Source organism: Peromyscus eremicus, chromosome 2 (genome assembly GCF_949786415.1).
Source record: "Peromyscus eremicus chromosome 2, PerEre_H2_v1, whole genome shotgun sequence".
Classification (NCBI taxonomy): Eukaryota; Metazoa; Chordata; class Mammalia; order Rodentia; family Cricetidae; genus Peromyscus; species Peromyscus eremicus.
In genome coordinates this window covers 34,127,267-34,144,874 of record NC_081417.1, presented here as the reverse complement: position 1 = coordinate 34,144,874, position 17,608 = coordinate 34,127,267, and the positions used below count along the sequence as shown (strand labels likewise).

General features: G+C 39.2%; 1 protein-coding gene across 1 annotated transcript in view; it reads right to left on the bottom strand.

Annotated features, from left to right (window-relative positions):
- Positions 1-17,608, bottom strand: part of Stau2 (staufen double-stranded RNA binding protein 2) — a 281,392-nt gene that overhangs the window by 211,437 nt on the left and 52,347 nt on the right. Inside the window, exons 4-5 of the mRNA XM_059253987.1 lie at positions 15,618-15,777; positions 4,923-5,058 (exon numbers count right to left, since the gene is read on the bottom strand). Of these exons, the coding sequence (XP_059109970.1) occupies positions 4,923-5,058; positions 15,618-15,777 (296 nt within the window). The remainder of the gene's footprint in view (positions 1-4,922; positions 5,059-15,617; positions 15,778-17,608) is intronic.

Sequence of the window (17,608 nt, the reverse complement as noted above, 5' to 3'; positions counted from 1 at the left end):
TCTGAAAAAGTGAAGGGGAAAAAAAGGGTATCCTTCTGTCCTTTAAAGACAAGGTCATCTCACTCTGTCTCCTAGGTTAGCCTCAAATTCATGCTATCCTCCTGTCTCAGCAAGCTGAATGGCCAAATGCTAGCGTTACGGCAAAAGCCACCATGGTCAGCTCTGTCACAGTAATAGAGAGCCATTAACATGTGCATAAACTGTTCTCCAACCTTCCTTAGGTGTCCAGTCTTTTGACACTACAACATGACACTTTCAGCCACAAACATGTTGGGCCAATTTCCTAACTATCCCAGGACACACGCACCATGGGATGTAAGCTAGGCATACCTACTTACAGTCTGCCATTTGGCTGTTAAATGCTTCTGCGTACGTATAACATGTCAATTAGGGCCTCAGACAAGGAAGAAACAACACAAGATGCAGCCACTGCCGAGGTCTTGGCTGTTAAGGGACAAGTAGTTCAGAATCCAGCCTGTATTGTGGAGTTTGTACAGGAGTGAATCTCTCTCCACTCATCGTAAAACAGAACAGAGAAAAGAACCCTCTGCTTAGGCCCCTAGATGAGCTCCAGCAGAGAAAATCCAACAGCAGAGACAAGGGAGACAACAGCACGGGTCACAGCTAATTACCAGTTACTATTATCTAAGTAGAAAAGGAGACGTTTTCAAAAGTGCCCGGAAGTCACAGTCGTGGACTCAACCTTTCAGTCCGTGTTTTAAGCAGCCAGCCACCAGTTAATCTGGAAGCTGACAGGAAATGAACCACCTCTGCTCTAGTTCTCCACATTTCCAGCTGAGGCTGTCACTGGCAAACGAAGGTGCCGTGTGAAAGGACAATTTTCAGAGCTTACTGAGCAGTGCTGCCCTTCGGGAGAAGGCAGCTGCCCCGCAGAGACCAGCTCGGTAGCCTGGGGTCTCACCTACTGTACCCTGGTGTTATCAACGGAAAATCCTAAGGACTGCAGAAACCTGAGGGGAGAGCTCATCCCTGGTAGGAGGCGTCCTTAGAGAGCATGTGAATGCAAAGCCATCCCTGTACCCCACGGCACACACAAATCAGATCTCGAAATCAGAACGAAGGGAAAACGTTAACATTCTTACCAGAACATCTAGAAAAAAAGAAAGGCAAACCCCATCACATGACCCTAGCCCCTCCTACACCTCCTCTCCCCTTGGCGCTTGTTCCAGACAGTCTGCTGGTCAAGGCAGCCACATGCCAGGCATCTGCTTCACTGCTTTCATTCACGTGGTTTAGTCTGTCCCTGTCCCCACCCCGACCCCAGCCCATTTCTTTAGATCTCTGTCAAGCGGTACCTCCTCAGTGTCTGGGTCCCTCTCACTGACTGCTTCCTCCTCTAGAACGTGAACACGCAAACACCAGGACTACTATGTGATAATTCATAGCTTTAGTATCAGATTGTTTTATTTGAAAATAATACATTCACTAGTTAAAATTTTAGTAAACAATTATAGATATCAAAATACCAAAAAAAAATGTTAAAACAAGACTGTCATTATATTACAATAAAAAGAAAATTTCTTAGTCTGGCCACTATGGAAATAAGCATGGAAGTTCCTCAAAAGGCAAAAACAGAATTACCAACATCATTCCCAAGTAAACAGTCAAAGAAACATAAGTCAACAAGCCAGAGATACCTGCACATCCATTGTACTGCTCCATTATTCCCAATAATCACGACATAGGAGCAGCCTGATAAGAAAATGTGGTGTGTATATACAACGGAGTTTTATTCATCCCTAATAAAGAACAGACTTAGACGGTTTGCAGGAAAATGGACGGACGGGGAGACCATCAGGTTACTACATACACAAAATAGACTAGACTTAGAAAGCACACACTGTGTTCACTCTCACAGGCATAATTCATATTTCAACTTCTTTAAAGACATAAATGTAGAAAAGGTACTCTTTGAAAAAAGAAATGGGGTCAGTAAGAAGGGAAAGAGAGATAAGAAAGGGTAGTGACTAAATTACATGATATACGCGTATGAAAATATCATAATGAAATCTGCTATTTTGTACAATTACCATACACTATTTTTAAAAGGGGGGAAATAGAAGCATGGTAACACATGCCTGTAATCTTAGCACTTGGGAAGTCAGCTTGGATTACATACAGAGCACAAGGTTAGCCAGATAATATTGAAAACCTGTCTCAATCCCTCCCCAAAATTAGATAGATTTTTAAAAAAGGAGAAAATTAAAAATGAAATATATTCCATGGATAAAATGGACTGGGTGCTCCTTACTCGAGTCTACTATATGGAAGCGGACAACCAGCTTTGTGTATGTCAGGGAACCACAGACTAAAGGAAGATTAACAGATACACAAAAAGGTGGGGTAGAGCAACTCTACCGTGCATGCTGCGCCGAGAGCTGGGGGCTGCTTGGGCTGCTGCAGTGAGAATCAGAGATGCTGAGAACAGAGGAGGACTAGAATGACAGAAAACAAGAGGAAAGCCAGCAACGCTGAGGGTCTCGGCCAAGTCAGAAGGGAGACAGTGAGTGCTCTCTGAAAGAACCGCCAAGCAGGGCTGAGATAGAAATCATCCCATACATCAGTTCCGGGTGGGCAAGGAGACCACACAGAGCAGGCATCAAAGGACAACATGGGACCTTCCTTGCAGAAGGTCTGCTCTTCCTAGCTTAAGTGAGACCAGCTGAAAAGAAGGGGAGACCAGAGAAAGTCCAACAGGGAGCCTGAGCAGTATCTCCTAAAGGAACTAATCAGCATTTGGACAGCATGGTGCAAATTTTCTACTACCAAACCAGGAACTATGAAGAAATAAGTTATATATAGACTAAATCTAAATTAGGCTATAGATAAATATATAAAACCTAACAAAAGCATTGACAAACACCTGATCACATATCAAAATTAATTTCTTATATATAATAATGAAATTGTAGGTCAGATGGTGGTAGCGCACGCCTTTAATCCCAGCAGAGGCAGAGAGAGATGGATCTCTGTGAGTTTGAGGCCAACGTGGTCTACAAAGTGAGTCTAGGACAGGCACCAAAACTACACAGAGAAACTCTGTCTCAAAAAAAAAAGAACAACAAAGAAATTGTTTTTTAAATACCAAATCTAATAAAACTATAGCAAGACACAAAAGTAAAAACCAAACTACAGGCAGAAAAATTACAGACAATATAGGCAGAATGTTAATAATATTAACACAAACATTTGAAAACTAGTCAGGAAATGTGAAAAAATAAACAAAATAAATAAAAAGATAAGCAGAAAACATTTGAGAATGATCCTGTTGGTAGCAGTCATAATCCCAGAAGGTTTTTCAATTTCACTTCTTAACCATCAAGCAAAGCAATGTATTTCAAATTCAGAGCTGTCAGATAGAAAATCCTATAATAATGTACATTCAGGAAATAAACAGGAAATATATAAAACAAATATTTGTAAAAGACTGTAACAAAAAGATTTTTGTAATGTTATTTACTGCAGTATTTATTCAAGGGAGGAGGCTAGAAAACAGCTAAGTGATCAAACTGAGATATGCAACTAGAAAATATACCTTGGCCATATGAGGCACTTTATAGCCAGCAAAAAAAATATTTCTCAAAGACTAAAAACATGATAAGTGGTCACTAGATTGTGTGAAAGAATTGCACACATAGATTAAACACATTAAGACACAGACATACAACTGGGCACTGTCCAGCAATTAAAAGAGACAAAATCCAGATATAAGCAATGTTAATGAATCTCAAAGCCAGAGAAGCATCATTCACAGTGGAGGAGGGAGAGAGTAAGTGCTGAATCTATGTCTGTGGCAGAACCAGTCTGTGACAACAGACTGGAGGTTACTTCTGGGAAGATGTGTGGCAGGAGCATGGGAGTCCAAGGAACCCTCTAGTGATGGGAAACGTCTGCGTTTTGATCTGAGTGGTGATACATAAAGACACGCATAAGTTAAAAGTCTGAAGAGAAGACAGGCGCATATACACATAAAGTCATCAAGACATACACTGTCATATATATATATATGTCAGATCATATATATGTCTGTGCATTTTGTTATACATATAGACATATATGTATTACAGAACTTGGATCCAAAGAACAACTTCATTTCAGTTCAATATATTTATATACAAAGAATAATTTGTTGTTGTTGTTGTTTGAGACAGAGTTTCTCTGTGTAAAAGACCTGGTTGTCCTGGATCTTGCTCTGTAGACCAGGTTGGCCTTGAACTCAGAGACCAGAATGCCTCTGTCTCCCAAGTGCTGGGATTAAAGGCATGCACCGCCACCACTCAGCTAAGAATAATTTAAAGTAAATCAAAATATTAAGAGTAGTTAGTTCTGGGATGGCAAGGTATTGCTTTTTTTTTTTTTTTTTTTTCTTTTTTTTACCTTCTGGAATTTTCCACATTCCCTATAATGAGTTTTGGGTAACTTACAACAGCAATCTTATTTTTATTTTCAAATTTCTACCACGCTTTTAAGATTATACTTGCAACTGTCACAAATGTGCCAGATCCAACAAAGACTTAGTAAATCCTTCTCTCCGATAATTTCTATAAATCACAGAGACTCCAAGTCACTAATGTGGTCAATCAGGAAGGACACTAAGTTTAGTGTGCTGAGGGAATGAGACTGTCCCATGCAGGTCAGCGCTGTGGCCTGTGCAGACTGGAAATGTGCCCTGCCTCCAGCAAACACGAGGCCTGCATGGATCACTAAAGAGGGTTTCTGAAGTTAGGGAGGTTTGTTTTTGTTCTGTTTTGAACTTCTAATACTCTTGGTGAGCCTGATTCATCCCCAAAATGTTCAACGGCAATTGTGTTCACAATGAAAATAGTCTTAGGATGTCAGAAATTTCTACAATATGCATAAATTAAGTAAATAAGCAACACCACCAAAGAAGCCATACAAACCTCTGATTGTACATGCCCCGGAAGTTGTAATTAGCTCTATAATTTGGGAATGGCTTTGGATCTAATGGCCTGTAGATGGCAGGCTCTCCCCTTTTCATTGCAAGCCCATTCAGTTCCACAGTTGGAGTTATACTACCTGTTTAAAAACAAAATATTAAAAGCACACAAATGAAATATTTCCACAATAAACCATACAAGTTCTACCTCTAATGCATTTAATAGCCACAGAAGAAGGGGAATGGAAGGTCCTCCTATATGATTCTCTGATTAAGTATAAACAAAGTAAAAAATAGTATTTAATGAAATCCCTTTTAAGTTTTAGCACTTTCTATACATTCAAATGAAAAATTCAACTGTGTAATTATATTATTTAAAACAAAATAAATATAAGATTCTTAGGTAACTAGTTTGGATATCACTTTTATAAATACCCCAGAAAATGTACATGTATACAATAATTAAAAATATCACCTATTATTATTTTTATTTATTCTTTGTTAATCAAGCAACTAAACTTAGCAATGATATAGGTTTATCAGTAATTCTTGGACTTATCTGATAAAAAACACTTATTTTTTTCCTCTATAATCAATGAAACAAAGTAAATATAAGTGATAATCAAAACCAAAAATGTGCTCCACTCTCAGGAAATACTGAAAAACAAACACAAAGTTCAGTCATCCCCTACAAAGAGCACCCATGTGGCAGCAGATGCGTAAGCATCGCAGTGCACACCTGACCAGGAAGACAGCAGAGCAGCCCACTCTCATTTGTTCCGCTCGCTTGCTTTTTAATGCAACAAGGCCAGTGTGGGTTCCACCCCACCTTTCATCTGAGAAAATGGAGATATGAGTATTTATTTGCCTTTTTTTTAAGATAAAGCCAAAACTTTTTAAATGAAATTTTTACATAATTATACAAAAATTTCCATCAAAATGGGGGAAAGAAACCACTAAAACACAAAGAAAACTCAATGTAATTGTGAACTGAGTTGGTGATATCACCAGTAAGAAATTTGTAATTACCTTTTTAAATTAATTTTTAAATTAGCTATGCTAAAATACCCATGAGATTTTTCCAAAGAAAAAAACAGAACAATCTCAAACTGTTCTCCATAATCACATTGCCAGCAACATGATTTTTTAATAATAATATACTTTTAATTCAAATAAAATTAAATCAAAATACAGACAGAAACAAATATTTTTAAAGAAAACACCACAACTGCACTAAAAGTAATCCAAACTGGTAGCCTTAACTGTGCAAACAGCAATTATTTCAAATGACTTTAAACACAGCAAGTACTCATGTGGTCTGAAGAAAAGGAAATTGTGAACTATTTCTAGCAACCATGCAATTAGTAATATTGGCACCGTTATTACATTATTGTACATCCACAGATACGTACAAGACAAATTAAAGTACAAGTAATTGTGTTTATGTTAGAACCAGAGAAGGAAATATAAAATCAAATACATTAAGTAATCTAAGCTTAAAACATGAACTGAAAATGTAAGTAAGGTCCGTGATGTATTTCTCTTTAAAAAAAGAAAAAGAAGACAGAAGAGGAGGAGGAGGAGGAGAAAGGGGGTGAGTCTGGGGTAGACTGCTGTCCTAGCATGTTCAAAGCCTTGGGTTTGATCCCAACCCCATTTAAGGTAGGGAATGGTAGTGCGTGCCTGTAATTCCAGCAAATACAGAAGAGCAGAAGATTAAGATTATCTATGCACAGCTACATACTGAGGTAAAGGCCATCCTGGGCTCTATCTCAAAAGTAAAAATAAAAAAAGTTTAAAGGAATATAGTATTTCCTAGCTCTGTCAGCTTAAGAGGGTCCATGCAATGTACTGGTAATGAAGTCGGCCAGCACCTAGAATGTGGCACCACTCCCCATTAACAATTAAAAATATGCACTTATTCCAGATCTGCACATGTCACTGAAAAGGGGAAGAGATCAAATGCTTATCTTGCCTTTCCTGAATAAACTGTATCCAGAATAAAACAATGAAAGGCAACATTCTTCATATTAGCTGGGATTTCAGCAAAAGGAATGATGTCTTCCAAAAAGTCACCAGCTTGTAACTGGTGATAAAACACCAGACACTCTGGACAACAAAAGCAGCATACTGCTACAGCCCCCTGGTCTAATGTTAACGGGAAGCTTGCTGACAGATCACCTGGTCACCATCTCCTGAGTCCATGGATCAATCTTAAAATCAAGAGACCACAAGAAATTGTCCTCTGATCTAGTGCTACAAGGAGACTACTACCCACTAAACAGTATTGCCAACCTCAAGCCTGAAGCTATGTAGCCTTTACGTTTCCAGTCTACAGGATCCAGGTAAGGGTCTACAACACACCAGCACAGTCAGCAAAAGCAAGCACGTGGGCGATTCTACAGAACTAATGACCTGGTCCAACAAGCAGTCTGCATGAAGAACAGAGCTGGAAAAGGATTCTGTGTCTGCAGACCAAATGCAATGAAGGGATCTCTTCCATCCTTCACTAAAACAAACCAACTATGAAAAATGAGCAGTAAGGAGAATCTGCACCCTGCACAATCTTAATGTTAAGGAATCATTACTTTCTTTGCTTGATACTGGTAAGAGCCCTCATCTTAAAAAGCATTTGTATGACAAAGTAAATTGATCTGTTTTTAAAATATCCCAGGGCCTACAATCCCAGTACTCACAAGGCTGAGGCAGATGGATGTGAATTAAAGGCCAGGTGAGAACTTCCACAGTGAGTCCCCAGTAGACTGGGCAAGACTCCATCTCATCTCCCATATACATATACATTATGTGTGTGCAGATATGTGTTATAAATTATATATTATGTATGTATATAAAGCATGTATGTGTTATATGTGTATATAGATGTGTATATGTATGTGTATATATGTGTGTATATGCATTATGTAATTTATATGTATATCTAACACATATATAGTATGTGTGTGTGTGTGTGTACACATATCTCAGGAAGAAGATAAATGAGAAATAAGATTAACGGGCATGAGCTCACCTAGAGATGGTGTGGGGGGCATTCAGTATCTTGTTCTACTTGGGTGCACATTTTTTTAATGTTGGAATAAAAAGATACAATGCAACATCTGGTCAAGTTTTATTTTAAGTATTAAAATGGGTTATTTAAACATATACAGATATGCCTGGACTGAATCTACCAGGTTGAGCTGAATCCCCAGGGGAGTCCTTGCCCTGGAGTAGATGGGAATAGGGGGTGGACTGGGGGGAAGGCAGGGGGGGTGGCGCGGGAGGAGGAAGGACAGGGGAATCCGTGGCTGATATGTAAAATTAATCAAATTATAAAATTTTAAAAAAACATGGATATACATATACATGAAACCTTTATATTGTGGAAAATTTAACAAAAAAATCTGTACCATTAGTTTGAATTATGCCTTTTAGATCATGTACTTAATACTCCTTTATTTCACAGAATAGGAAACAAACTGGATTTAATAGCAATTGGTTACTGGATTGAACAGCAATTCAATTAGTCCAAATCCCTAACTTTCTGAAAAGTCAAGGACAAAAGGAGTCTCCTTTTCTCTCTCTCTCCCTGTCATTCTTTCTATATTTTACTAAGGGAGTAAGGCAAACACACAAACCTAAGCCTAAGCTCAGTGACTTAGACATAAAGATTCACAGGCTCACCACCACACTCCAGAACATTCCATCACCCACAAAATTCCTCTTTCCAGTTGACATTTGGCACCCTAAGTGACTCACTCTGACTCCTGTTATTACATACTGGTTAGCGTGTTCTTGATAGATGAAGAAACACTTCTGTTTTGCATCTTTTATGCATTAATAATTTGCATATATCTGTTTTTAATTTTTTATATCATTGAATGAAAATATCAATATCTGTTCATTTGCTATTGATGGAATATTTTTGAGTTGTCTGCAGCTAGGGAATAGTATTGATAAGACCATTTCTGAATAAGTCATGTACTAGATACATACTCAATGCTTGTGGATACTGACCTAGAGGCAGAAGTTTTGGATCACAGAGCAGACCTGTTTAACTTTATTAGAAACTGCCCAACAATCTTCCAAGGAATTCATTTAACAATAAAGTCTACGTCTTTAAGTTTACATTTTAAATTTCATAAGGATTTCAGCTTAAAGATTAAAATATTTATCAGAAACCAAGATTTATGAACTACTTGACTTAAATGATTCTTTTGATGTAGGGTATATAGCCTACGTAGCCTAGACTAACCTCAAACTTAACCTTGTACCCTAGCTGGCCTTAACTTCCAACCTGCTGCCTTAGCCTCCAGTGGGAGCCACCATCCTGGCAAAATTTATGACATTTTGAATTCCTTTCTGTAATAACTATTCAGCCACAACTATTGTAAAATTCAGATGGGAGGAGCTTTCAAAACCCCAATCTGTAAGCTAAGGAAATAACAATTTAATTTATTTGAAAATCCCAAATGGGGGCAGTCAACATTGAAGTAATCTATACATACTCCTGGGTACAATACATCTGCCACCACATCACAAACTGTATTTTAGAGTAAGTCAAGTATTCTGTGCATACTAGTTAAACTAAAGAAGCTCAAACAATTTCCTCATTGGAAAGTAAGACCACTGCACTGGAAAATTAGAAAGGAAGCCCAGGACACATGTGGTAAAAGCCTTCAAAGAATGAGGCTGACCCCAACATACACACCTTCCTTCTCTCCACAAGAGCACATCTACAGAGCTAAGAGGAGCCTCCAAGAGGCCGTCCGCACTCCTGTTCTCAGGGTGCATAAGGATGATCACTACTCGGGGTTCCTCGGGTATCAGAGGCTGTATGTTTGCTAGGGATTCTTGGATTATTTTTTGACATTATTTACTTAATGTATACGTGAGTGGATGGACGGGAGCCATGGCACCCATGCGGGGGTCAGAGGACAACTTACACAAGTTGGTTCTCTCCTTCCACCATGTGAATCCCAAGAAATTAGCTTAAGTTGTCAGGCTTGGTGACAAATACCTTTTACCCACTGAGACATTTCACAGGCCCAGGTTTGTTTAAACATAATGTTAATTGATGTAAAGTTATATATATTTATGAGTATCATGTGATATTTTGATATGGTTCTTAGATATATTAAAGGGACATTCTAATTATCAGTGCTAAATATAAAAAGTTCAATAACTAGGTACATAGTTACACATAATAATTTTGAATTTCTATATATGACAACTCAAAGAAAAAAGGCCACTATTAGTTTTTAAGGAATAACATGTTACTAACACTAGAAACAGCTTTGCAGGAAGTTAGGAAAGTCCTGAACACAGTATTCACCCAACAATTAAGTGCTGGAAGATGGAAGGATTAACTGACCAAGCAAGGCTCCTTGCAGAAATGACTGGCACACAGCCAGGACAAAGAATGCACAAGATGGCCTAGGAACTCCTTTCTCCACCAGAAAGCCAGAGGCACCCAAAGAACAGTGAGAAGACAGCAGGAGCCAGAGTCAACTGAAGGGCCAGAGCATCACTGGCAAAACCTGAGATAATTTTACCATCAAAATAAAGCAGTTATGTTGGCACATGTCTGCAGTCTCAACGACTCCAGGAGCTGAGAAGAAGAGAAGGAAAAGTACCTGAGCCCAGGTGTGTACCAGCCCAGCAACAGAGAGAGATCATTTCTTTAAACAACACAGCAACGTAAACCCTCGGGGTCTACATAGTACAGCTTGGCGGCAGAGCACATGCTTAGCATAGATGGTCTGGGCTCAATCCCCAGGACAAAAATCAAATGAAGTGACAGATTTGAAGTCAGTAAGAGGAAGCACAGGGTCTACAATGACATAAATACAAAAAAAAAAAAAAAGTGGGAAGAGAGAATTTCTTCCCTTGGAGTGCCAAGGCCAACTAATGAATGAAAAGGAATTCTAGAATTCAAAGTAAATCACCTTAGCAAACTTAAGGGTTGTAATAGATTCAGACAAGTATTAATAATGGATGCTAAATTTGGCAGGCTAAAGAAAATTTGATGAGGAATAGGATATTTATATATGTTTCTACATGGTCTCAAAATATCACTTCAAAATGCTTATTTGCTTGCTACTTATTAATATGACACTATCGATCAACTTTATAGCAGAGAGGTCTTGCAGGTATACTCTTCACCAGCTGGCCAAAGTCATCACATCACTACAAAGGAAATCAGTAGCTATAAGCCCTGAGTCCAGTTTTACTTTGGAGATATCCATATTAAAAATGTAAAAACCCTGAGGAAACACCAGACACACACTACCAAGAAACACTGTACAAACTATGGTAGTAGCTGTGTGAGTGTGGTAGCCGGACTCATCCCAAAGGCCGAGGTCCTAAAGGAGGTTCCGGAAACTGGATGTGCCAGATTAAAACGGAATGGAGGAAGATGGCGTTAAGTACATTAAGCACATGATTGTGATTACACTAGATCTTTAAAAGACGGTCAGCAAAATATGGGCAGAGTCTGTGAAATAAACGATACTCCCACTTTACTTTCTAACAAGAGACTGCCTATGCACTTAGAAAATGCACACAGAGTCAGGTGTGGTGGCTCCCATCTGAAACAGCATAGAGGCTGAGGCAGGAGGACTGTCCTAAATTCCAGGCCAGCCAGGCCTATAGTAGAAGACACTGTCAGGAAAGTGGGGGAGAAGGAAGGGAACACTGCAATACCACAGGGAAGAGGAACACTTGCATCACCTCCCCCCAGATGGCTCAAAACTGCCAACCATGGGGTATCTGGGTGAAAGGTACACCGGATCTATTTCTACAAATTTTATATAAACCTGAAATTACTTCAAAAGTTAAAAAGAAAGAAGCAAAGTCATGCTATAAGACAGTTCTAGCTGCCTGGCAGGCCAACCAGGCTGTGAAGGAACTTTCCACCTCTCTGGGCTACAGCCGAGGTCCATCCACCTAAGGGACTCGATCTCTCCCACTTAACAGGCTCCTCACTTCCAGCTGTACTTGCCTGGGTACCACAAAGCTGCCTCTGCAGTGTGCCAACTGCACAAAATGTACTGAGACAACAGGTCTCAAACTCTACCCCACATGACACATAAATAAACTTGACTCCTGACAGACTTGAGGTCTCAATTAACAAGACAAAACAATAACACTTCTAAAAATAACATGAAATATCTTCACAGCCTTGAAAGAGATGAGATTTAGCAAACAACATATTAAAAAGCACTTAAAAGATTGATAAATCTGTCATCATTAAAATAGAAGAATTTCTATTCTTCAAAATGCAGCCTTAATAATTTCAAAAGAGGCGCTGGAGAGATAGATGGCTCAGGGGTTAAGAGCACTGACTGCTCTTCTAGAGGATCCAGGTTCAATTCTCAGCACCCACATGGCAGCTCACAATGTCTATAACTCCAGTTCCAGGAGACCAGACAACCTCACAGAGACATACATGTAGGCAAAAACATCAATGCACATAAAATAATAAATAAATAATTTTTTAAAAAGAATTAAAAAAGAAGTCAGACATGGTGGCACACACCTTTAGGCCCAGCCCTAAAGGCAGAGAGAGGCAGATCTCTGTCAGTTTGAGGTCAGCCTGGAGCACATAGCAAGTTCCAAGACAGCTAGGACTACACAAAGACAGTCTCAAAAAGCAACAACAAACAAAAAAAGAATTTCAAAAGATATTCTGCAATATTCTGAAAAATATTCTGTAATATATATTGAATATATCTCAATATACAAATATATATCTCACAAACTGTGAATCTAGAATATGTAAGAAACCCACAAGTCTTTAAAACAGAACATAATTTTTAAACAATTGTATATACCAACTGTCCCTTTTCAACAGAGACTATGCTAACGCCAATGGACAAAAGACACCATCAACAAGCACATTCCACATTTGTTGCTAGGGAAATGCAAATGAAAACCACACTTTATTTAAGACCCCTAGCACAGAACAGCTAAGACTGCAAGCTGAAAAGTCAATGTTGAACAAGGACACAGAGAGCCTTCCTAACTGCGAGTGGAGGTCTTGGCAGTGCGTGCTAATTCTGAGCACATGGAAACCTGTTACCCAGCAGTTCCAATCCCAGCTTCATTCCTAACAGAATGGTGTGTACATGAATGTTCACAGCAGGATTATTTCCAACAAGCCTATGTGGAAATAATTCAGGTATGTGTGCACTGGAATGCTATACAGCAATCAAACAGCTGAATCTCACCAACACCAATGTAAAAAGGAGGCATCAGCAAAGCGGCACATGTGATTCGGACACGCAGTCACAACTCAAGAGACACTCAGGACGGCTTCCTTCTGAATGAGGGACGCTGCTTCAGCAATGGCAGAGCCTGAAGTCGTGTGTCACAGGGCAGCTTTCTCCAGCTCTGCAATCGTGATTTGTGCCCTTGCCTGCACGGATCTAAAAGTCTATCCAAGTGCTCTTCCTTTTTCTATCTCCCTCCAACACTCCACAGTGGAAACGTGTCTCTACTGGACTTCCAGGCTTTCCTGCTGTCACACTTTGAGTCTCACTGAGGTATTCCTTGCTATTGTCCCCTGCCTTTTAGCACAGGGTGCAGAACTTAGCTCACAAGCCATCCTGCTGTCATTAAATGCCACGGAGAGCTCCTTCCCTCCGTACCAACGCCCACTCCCACTGCCTCACAGAGAAGGATACACAATATTCAGTACACGGTAGGGTTTCTTAATGTATTTATTCAAAACTATGGCACTGACTGCCTAGCTGATCACCTTGCATTCTTGTCTTCTACCTCCCAATCCCATGTCAAATGTCACAAGCTAAATGCTCTTTTAAAGCATCATCCACTTGTTGATAGATATTAAGCCTTGTTGATAGATATTAAGTGCCCTAAATGACCAAAAAAAAAGAAAAAAGTCCATCTTGTAAAGGAAGTGTTTGGGTCTTTTACAATACACCCGCTCTCCACCTACATCTTCACTCTTACTTCCTACGATAACTAAATTCATCACCACACACAAATGGCTTTTTACCAAATCCAATGACCAGATTCTGACTCCTGGGCCCTTCTTTGTCATAGTATTCAGTCTAGAATGTTCTTTCCTTTCCCCCTCTCTTCTTTCAAGGTCTACATCTTACTTCAGTCAATATGATCATTACGTTTAACGTTAACGGCTGCTATTATTCACGTTGCACTTAAAGTCTACCATTAAATTATATATTTGTGTACAATACTGTAAGATCCTCACAGAAAAAGAGGTTGTATACCTCTATATATGTAACAGCAAGTGTTAATACATACTGGTAAACTATACACAATCATACAGGGGTTTTTTGTTTTGTATTTTTGGTTGGCTGTTTTGTTTTGTTTTGGTTTTTTGGTTGGTTTGTTAGTTGGTTGTTTTCTGTTATTGTTGTTTTGTTTTTTGTTTTTTTGGTTTTTTTTTTTTTTTTTTGAGACGGTTTCTCTGTGTAACAGCCCTAGCTCTTTTGGAACTCGATTTGTAGACCAGGCTAGCCTCAGACTCACATAGATCTGCCTACCTCTGCCTCCTGAGAGCTGGGATTCAAGGCGTGCACCACCACCGCCTGGCTAATCACAAAGTTTTACAAATCACCAACATAGGTCATCTTTACTAAGCTCCAACTGAACAAGCTGGGCTTCTTCGCCATTGTAGTAACGTGTGTACTATTTACACAAGCTTCCTCAAAAAATGCTGGAACAAGCTGAACAGGGGCAAAGGGTCTGCTAATTGGGAAAGAGCCTTGAAAGAGCAGACTGTATCTACAAAGCACAGGACAGTCAAGAAGGAAGTGCTTCCATGACCTGAGTATGAGGACAAGCTCAGGGCTAATTTAACAGAGTAGAGTCACTGTTAGCTAATGAGTGGACCTCACTTTATTTAAAAAAGGCCTAACGCAGTACTAGCACTGATTTTAAGGTAAGAATATATCAATAGGTTAACAAATGAATGTGCAAACCGACACATGGCTGAAAGTGAACTAAGAAGAACTTTATTAATTGATGTTATCAATTAATGACTCTGGCTAACACAGGTTTGCCTCTTCCCAAAAGACAACTGGACATGTGATATTGTTGGCAGTGATGCAATCAAAACAGCTTTCAAAACCTGTTCTTAGAAGCTTAAAATTAGAACTTTCATTTATTTAAGAATTTTGCACATGGGTGGTTGGGGATTTAGCTCAGTGGTAGAGCGCTTGCCTAGCAAGCACAAGGCCCTGGGTTCAGTCCTTACCTCTGGAAAACATAAAAATTTAAAAAAAAGAAAAAAGAAAAAAAAAGATTTGAGGGGTTCTTAATAAACTTCATATGAATGTTCTAAATTACCAGTTGTTTTAAAATTTTTACACCAACAAGCAAAATATTTATAATTTTGCATTAAACTAAAAAGGAATAACTTAATTATTAAAATTTATCACATACACTTTAAAAAGAGAAACAAGTCCTTTATTTACTTCCTGTATTTGCACCCACATGTGCTTTTGCCAACACTCAAAGGGACAGCTTTTACGGTGTCCACTAAGGTGAACTTTACAAACAACTGTACCTGTCTTCTCTGCTGTTGCCCTCATTACTGAGTGTGCGCTAGGAATCTGGTACCTGTGTGACTCACCTACTATACAATGCAACACACAAAGAAAAGTAACACGTCATCTCACAGCACAAAGAAGGAAACAAATCAATGCCATACCTGGGTTATTATTGACATTACTTTTGGGTGGTTTCTGAACTGGTTTGGGAAGCGTGGATTCCGTCAAAGCTTTATTAGCAACAGCCTGCTGGGCCTTCTTTATACTGCTGCCTTCGGATTCCCATGTCTGCTCACCAAGACTCAGCTGCACTGAGAACATCTTAGAAAAATACAGACAGACAGAGAAAACATAACAATTTTCAGGTACCAAAACTAGTGGTCTGAGAGAACACACACACACACACACACACACACACACTATAGAACCAAAATTATAGCAGAAGCATATTAGAGTTTGTTTGCAACAACAACAACAACAACAAAACATTTACTACCAAGTGAAAGGCTGTTAAGAGATTGTACCAAATTGTCTGATCCCCTCGAAAGACGTAACAGTAGCTCTACATACAAGTTTTAAATAGACTAGACTAAGACAAAACTCTTTCCAAAATAGAATCACATTGCTAATGTCATTCCAACAGTCCTTGGGAAAGTACTGCGTACAACAAATAAGAGAAACTGAAGAGATGTCAAAAGGCCATGTCATCCTGACACTTTCATTAACCCTGTGTCTGGAGTGTTCACTCAGCACAATGTAACCAATGACTTAGGTGTCGTATTAACACTCAATTCCCACAATGTGCATTTAACCAGCACATAAATTCTATCCAGGATACCTTCAAAAACATTTCTCAAATCTTTCTCATCTTTCTGACAAGGACACTTGTACTAGACCTACCCTTTTACCTTGTTTTGTTTAGATATAATAATCTAAACTCATTGCTGCTAAATCTATGTGTGGTGGTTTGAATTAAAATGGCCTCCATGGACACACATACTTGAATACTTGGTTCCCAATTAGTGAAACTGTTTGGGAAGGAGTAGGAGGTGTGGCCTTGCTAAAGTATGTCACTGGGTACTACCTCCGAGGTTTCAAAAGTGTTAGCTCTCTCTGCCTTCTGTTTGTAGTTTGAGGTGTGAGCTCTCACCTGCTGCTCCAGCCACATGCTACCTCCACACCACCATCATGGACTACTTATCTCTCTGGAATCATAAGCCCAAAATAAACTCTTCTTGATCATGGTATCCATCATAGCAATAGAAAAGGAACTTCCTGCCAGGAGAGCTGTTACACACCTGTAATCCCAACACTCAGAAAGCTAAGGCAGGAGGATCAGCAGTTCAAGTCCAGCCTGAGTGACATAGTGAAACGCTACCTCAAAATGAAACAAAAATAAGGTTGGCTGGGGTGATGGCTCAGACTGAAAAGTATTTGTCACGCAAAATTAAGAACTTGAGTCAGATCCTCAGTACCCACATAACAAGCTAAGTGTGGTGGCTCATGCCAACAGACAAGGAGCTTGCTGGCCAGATAGTCTTGCCTAATCAGTCATCTCCAAATTCAGTGAGAGAGCATGTCTCAAAAAATAAAGTGGAGAACAATAGAGAAAGACAACCAGTGTGAGCATCTCACCCGCATGTGCAAACACACATATATTGTTAAAAATAAATTTAAAAGACCAGTAAAAAATCAAACTATCTAAAATTAAAAGCTAACCACATCACTCTATCCAAACTTCAATTGTCACCACTTTAGCATGGCATAAAAGTTCTGCATGTCTGGGGCTAGAGAGATGCTCAGGGGTTAAGAGCATTGACTGCTCTTCTAGAGGACCCAGGTTCAATTCCTAGCACCCACATAGCAGCTCACAACTGTCTGTAACTCCATGATCTAATACCCTCACATAGACTTAACTGCAGGTAAAACACCAGTGCACATAAAAATAAAATTATAAAAAAACTTCTGCATGTCCATCCCCATTTCACACATATCTTCTCCTTCTGCATACCACATTGCACCCACATCACACTTCCACTGAGTACAAAATCTTACTTCTTATCTTTAAATTTTCAGATCAAGTTATAGAATAAACACAGGATACTTACTACTTTCTAGTATTAATCAAAAACTATTTATTAAATTATAAAAA